Genomic DNA, 5,275 nt, shown 5'->3' with positions numbered 1-5,275 from the left:
CCTTGGCTGGTGGGGGAAAGCAGGAGCCCCTCGAGTCCCCTCCCGCCCTCCTGCCCGCCGCCTCTCCCCTTTCCCCATGTGGCTTGAATTACCGTGGCCGTTTGCTTAATCCATCAGGCCTCAAGAATGAGCCGCTCGGTGCTTTCTTGGCCTCTCTAGCAAAGCACTGTGCTGTAAACATAACAAGGCAGGCTTGTTCCAAGCCCTTGAAGTCAACAGGCAGTGCTCCTCCTGCCCTTCGGGTCCAGGCTGCTGCTAAATATAGCTGAGGGTGCTTTCCATTCATAAAATGTGAATTATGCCCTGGCCTCTGAGAGGGGGGAGGAGGCTGAGGAGCCCGTGGGCTCCAGACACTCCTGTGTGGGATGCATTAAACTGGCCCTTTGGTTCAGTTTGGTTCAGGTTTGGTCCTATCCTTTCCAGCTCTTCCAGTAAATGGGGGAGGAAATGCTTTCAGGGGAGATATGGGGGATCCTCTGTTTGGGTTGACTGAAGTATTTTCTTGCATCTCCCCCTCAGTTACATTAGGGCTGGAGTGGATTTGCAGGGGAGGTGAGTGCAGGGGTCAGTAAGAGTGAGGTGGCCCAAGCAGCAGCCACACAGGGGAAGCCCCTCCTGCCCCCACACCTGTATAAGATACTCAAGCATTTTACCAGGATGTCATGGACTTTCTTTCTTTTAAACTCCTGTGTATCTTCACATGGTTACCCTTCCTCTGTCCTCCAGCCCTTTCCTCCACCAGCCCTTGGCTGTTGGCATGTGCTGTAACGTTCTCCCAGAGTTTTTTCACAGCAGCTCCAGATGCACAGAGATCAGTCTGCCAACAGCTTGTCTGCCCTCTGTGAGGTTCCTGTTTTGGGGAAGAAGAAACCCCATGTCCTGGTGGAGTTCAAGGAGCTGCTGTCCCTCGGGAAGCCCCGGCTTAGGATGCTGGAGACCCAAGCTCCTGTGTTCCCGTCCCCTGCAGTCCCAAATTCAGCATCTGGAGGCACAGGGTGGCAGGGAGTGCACACGGGGAGGCTGAGGATGGACTGCAGTCGTGGCAGTGCTGCATCTGAAACCTGCTGGATCGCACAGAACATGCAGGTGAGCCAGGTGATCACCCAGGGATGGTCCTTGTGAGCCTCCTGGGGTGCTGTGGGTCATGGGGTGCTGTGCTTCCCCCACTCCCCTGCCCTGAGGTCAGTGGGTTGAACACCACCGTGGGTTGGCAGTTGGGCTGTTTCAAACCCCAGCTCAGGACTGCCAGACCAGCGGGTTTCCAGGCCGTGGGCCTCTGGATGCCACAGAGATCTAAAGGCTAAATAAAGCTGTAAGACCCACTCTGCATAACATTTGGGTCTGGCACCAAGAAACCTGGCTGCTTTTTATGGCATCTAGATCAGCAGTTTCCTGCTGATGCCAGCACTGCATTTCTATGTGTGTCTAACTGTGTAAAACAACAGAGCTCGGCAGAGCCATGCCAGCTAGGGAGGAGCTGGGTTTCACAGGTTTTTTTTTTTTTTCTCTTTTTCCCTTTTCCTTCTTAAATAACCCCATTTGGGCCTCCAATGAAAAAAACCAAAACATCTTGTACTGGGTATTTGGCTGCTGGGAAGCAGCTCCTCATTATGGAAAGCACAGCAGCGATGCAGGGATTCCTGGTATGGATCAGTAACGCTTAAGGTCGTGTTCGTGCATTATCCCTGTCCCTCCTGGCCTTTGAAAAATGGACTGAGGACACTGAGGGAGCTGTGGTGCTCTGTGCCAGCATGGAGGTAAATCATGCAGGTTAGTAAAGAAGCAATTGCATCAGTAAAGGGTCCTTCAAGCCTGATTTATTGATGCTCTCATGTGAGATCTCAGCAGGGTGGAGGCGCCTGCCGTGGCAAAGAGGCAAGTCAGTAAATCACAGGGACATGGTGGATGTTTGATGAGTGGGGAGGACCCTTTGGCAGGGCCACCCCAAGCCCAGGATGGGGCACCCTGGCAGGGCTCAGGGCCTCTCCCCGGCCCCCTGGATGGGGTGCCCCAAGAGGGCTCAGGGCTGTTCCCCCTCCCTGGGCCAGCGATGAGGCCAAGCCTCTGCCAGCCCAGCTTGCTAGCTCTGCATGAAGAGGTGGAAGTTGGTCCTGGTGAACTCCTGATGGATGCTGTCAAGTAATTTATCTGAGTCTTGGGGGACGTCTGAGAGGACCTGCTGCCCTGGGACGCAGCTCTGCTCCGGGGTGTAGGTGAATGTGAACGAGCTGGAGTAGATGAGGCCATCATCCCTGATCAGCAGGAGTGGGACAGTGAGGGGATATCGCAGCCACCTCCAGTCACTGCCGAAAGCAGAGACGTCAGGGACGACACACACGAGGGACTTGGGGCTCCTGGGAACAGTGCAGGAGAGGAAAATGTGCATTAACCAAGCAGGGTCCCGTGCAGGAGCAGCGAGCAGTGAGCCAGCACTTCTCCTCCCCCCTGGAGCTCAGTGTGGAGCCTGTTCCCTGCCTGCTCCCTGAGCCGTGTTACCTGTACATCGTCTCTGCTTCCACATCTCCGAACCAGACCTTGAGGTGTGCGTGGAAATACTCCCCCTGCACCTCCAGCATGGCCACGTCCCCGCCGCCCGTGAGCTGTGGTGGGCAGAGCGTGTGTCAGTGTGTTGTGCATGGAATGAGCCAGACCCCTTCTCCCACAGGATGCTCTGCCTGCTCATCCCAACCCTGCTGCGGCATTCCCGGGTAGTCCCGCAGCATCCCAGAACCGGGAGATGCCAAGCAGGGGTGCAAGGGCTCAGGAGCAGGAGCTCTACACAGGCAGGGGACAGAGAGGAGGGGGCAGCCGTGCCCACCTGCAGGGCAGCGATGAGGGGCACGGGGCTGACGGGCTCGCGGACGCAGCCCAGGCTCTCGCTGAAGGTGTATTCCACCGTCTCCGTGCTGATGATGGTCCAGCACGAGCCGTCGTTCAGCAGCTCCCGGTTGGATTCCTTCGGGCAGGGAGATGCCTGCGGAGAGTCACAGCTCCCAACACACTGCAGTGTGGACAGCAGGGACTGGGGGGGCCTGGTTTCTGCCCCCAGTGTCTCGGTTCCAGCGAGCGACTGCTTCGCTCGCTGGGAAATGGGGATCGTGGTGCCTCTGCAGTGATGATGGCCCCACCAAAGCAGGCAGGTGGCTTTGCAGTGCTTCTGACCCTAATTTGGATGTTCCCCAGCCAGAAGCAACACAGAGAACCTTGGAAAGCACCCTGGGGGCCCTCGCCCCTCCTGCAGTGCCATACCTGGAACTGGATAACTTTCTCTGTGGAGAGACACAGGTACATGTGGTCGCTGCCTTGGAACTGGAAGGCACACTTGTGGAGCTGGGAGATGGGCTCGTCCACGTCCAGCATGGCATACTGCTTCATCACCTTCCGGATGATCTGCGGGCGGCATCGTCCCGGCCATGGCACCCGTCCCTCGGAGCCACGGAGCGGCCCGGGCCGTGTGCCCGCAGGGGGGGAGGCTTACCAGGGGCGGCAGCGTCACACCGGTGGCCGTGCAGACCAGCTGGACCACGGAGCCGTAGCGGATATACCCTTCCCGCAGGGGGAACTCGCTCCGGGGGCAGCACTCATCGGCTGGCCGGGAGAGAGAGGCAGAGTCAGTGCCCCGATCAGCCAGGGAGCAGGTTAACCTGGGCTGCACAGCCCGGCTGTGCTCCCAGTGCTTCCTCACTGCTCGGAGAGACCAGTGCTCCCTGGGAGCACGGCATGGGAGAGCGGTACCTCGCAGGGACACCGCTGGAGGCAGTGCGGGCAGGGATGCTGATGGGCTCTGGCCTCTTCCAGGCAAGTTACTGGCTTGGATTTACGAAATGCCAGATCAGTACAGCTCTTGCTGCCCTCAGTGCCGGTGGGAAATAGGATCGGTTCCAGAGTCACACCAGGAGCACCGGGCAGAGGTCAGACTGAGCCAGGTTCCCACATCCCCAGGCTAATAATTCCCACCCCTTTTTCCCCCAGGAACTGGAATTGCAAGAGGAGGGAGCCAGGGCTGGAGATGGGCAGCCCTGGGCATGGTGGGCATCAGTGGCCCCCGGAGTCCTCACCCAGGTGGAGGGTGAAGGCTGCCCACTGCCTGGCACTGGCGATGAAGGCTCCCCCCTCCACAGACAGGTACCGGGTGCTGACGGTCTGGGAGCGCAGGCGGTTGAAGAGAGAGACTTTGGAGCCTGAGGAGATGCAGACTGTGGGGAGAGGTGTCTGGGTGAGTACTTGTCAGGTCTGATGCCTCTGCCAAGCCAAGGGAGGACAAGCCCTGGTTCCTGGGGTACCCAGCACCCTCCCCACTGCCTTTCTCTGTGCACGAGGGCAGGTGAGGTCACAATGTGGGGAGCACGTTGGGAACGGGGCATTACACACTGTGGTGGCTGAGCCATTTGGTAAGGAGACGTCAGCGTGTCCAGATTACATCCTCTACTGGGAGTTCCCATGGGCTTTGGGTTGAGCCTGGAACCCTCCAGAGCCAAGCTGTGAGCACTCAGAGATCATCCCACCCCGGGCTGGCACCCGCTTGCCTCCCCACAGAGCCACCCCTGTACGCACGGTCCGTGTTCTTCAGTGACTGCTTCTTCTGCGAGGGCTTGGAGATGACCTTGATGAGCTTGCTGTGGAAGGTGCCAATCTCCTGCCCGTTGCTGAAGAAGAGCCTCAGGACCAGGCGGAAGTGCTTGCGCTTGTCGGTGTCCGAGATGTACAGTGCCTTGGCACAGCTGAACCCCTGCCAGGCACACAGGGGCTGCCAGCAGCTCCAGCCCAGCCCCGCCCCACCAGCCTCCCTCACCCTCCTCACCGCCCCACCAGGACATAATAGTGCCCTTTCAGCGAGCCCCGGGTTCATTTAAAGGGAGAAACGGCCAGAGATGTTATTACAGGTGGAATGAAGAGCTGGGGATCGGTGGAGGCTTTATTTACACTGGGGTCAGAGAATTCCTTGTGGAAATGAATGTTCACGTGTGATTTATCCCACGTAACGTGAGGAATCGCCCCTGGGTTTATGGTTTCTCCCGTCCTGGCCGATATGCTGTGCCTTAGCAGCAAGGCAAGCACTGTGGACAAAGGCTCTTTCTGTGAGGTTCCTGGCCTAGCTCAGACCCTGTGCTCTTCAGGGACCCCAGATAATGCTTTTTCTCCTTTTTTCCCCCTCCAATCAAAAGATGCCAGAGCCCTGCTGAAGCTTTTGAACTTTGGGATCGACTGGGGTTTTTTAACTGTTTATCTACAAATGAAGGACCAGCCTTTCATTTTGTAACAAGCAGCAGCGCTG

At 58.0% G+C, this 5,275-nt stretch overlaps 1 protein-coding gene across 1 annotated transcript in view; it reads right to left on the bottom strand.

Moving 5' to 3' along the window:
• Positions 1–2,080: 2,080 nt before the first annotated feature.
• RBPJL (recombination signal binding protein for immunoglobulin kappa J region like) overlaps positions 2,081–5,275 on the bottom strand; it is a gene marked incomplete at its 5' end in the record, with an annotated part of 5,521 nt that continues 2,326 nt past the window's right edge. The window contains 7 exons of the mRNA XM_027885094.1: positions 2,081–2,354; positions 2,497–2,600; positions 2,819–2,974; positions 3,250–3,390; positions 3,479–3,588; positions 4,059–4,196; positions 4,555–4,729. Of these exons, the coding sequence (XP_027740895.1) occupies positions 2,081–2,354; positions 2,497–2,600; positions 2,819–2,974; positions 3,250–3,390; positions 3,479–3,588; positions 4,059–4,196; positions 4,555–4,729 (1,098 nt within the window). The remainder of the gene's footprint in view (positions 2,355–2,496; positions 2,601–2,818; positions 2,975–3,249; positions 3,391–3,478; positions 3,589–4,058; positions 4,197–4,554; positions 4,730–5,275) is intronic.

Source organism: Empidonax traillii, unplaced genomic scaffold (assembly GCF_003031625.1).
Source record: "Empidonax traillii isolate 1590-97213 ecotype Southwest subspecies unplaced genomic scaffold, ASM303162v1 scaffold160:size908849, whole genome shotgun sequence".
NCBI classification, from domain to species: domain Eukaryota; kingdom Metazoa; phylum Chordata; class Aves; order Passeriformes; family Tyrannidae; genus Empidonax; species Empidonax traillii.
The sequence above is the reverse complement of the archived record's forward strand: the minus strand, read 5'-3'. Positions and strand labels throughout refer to the sequence as shown.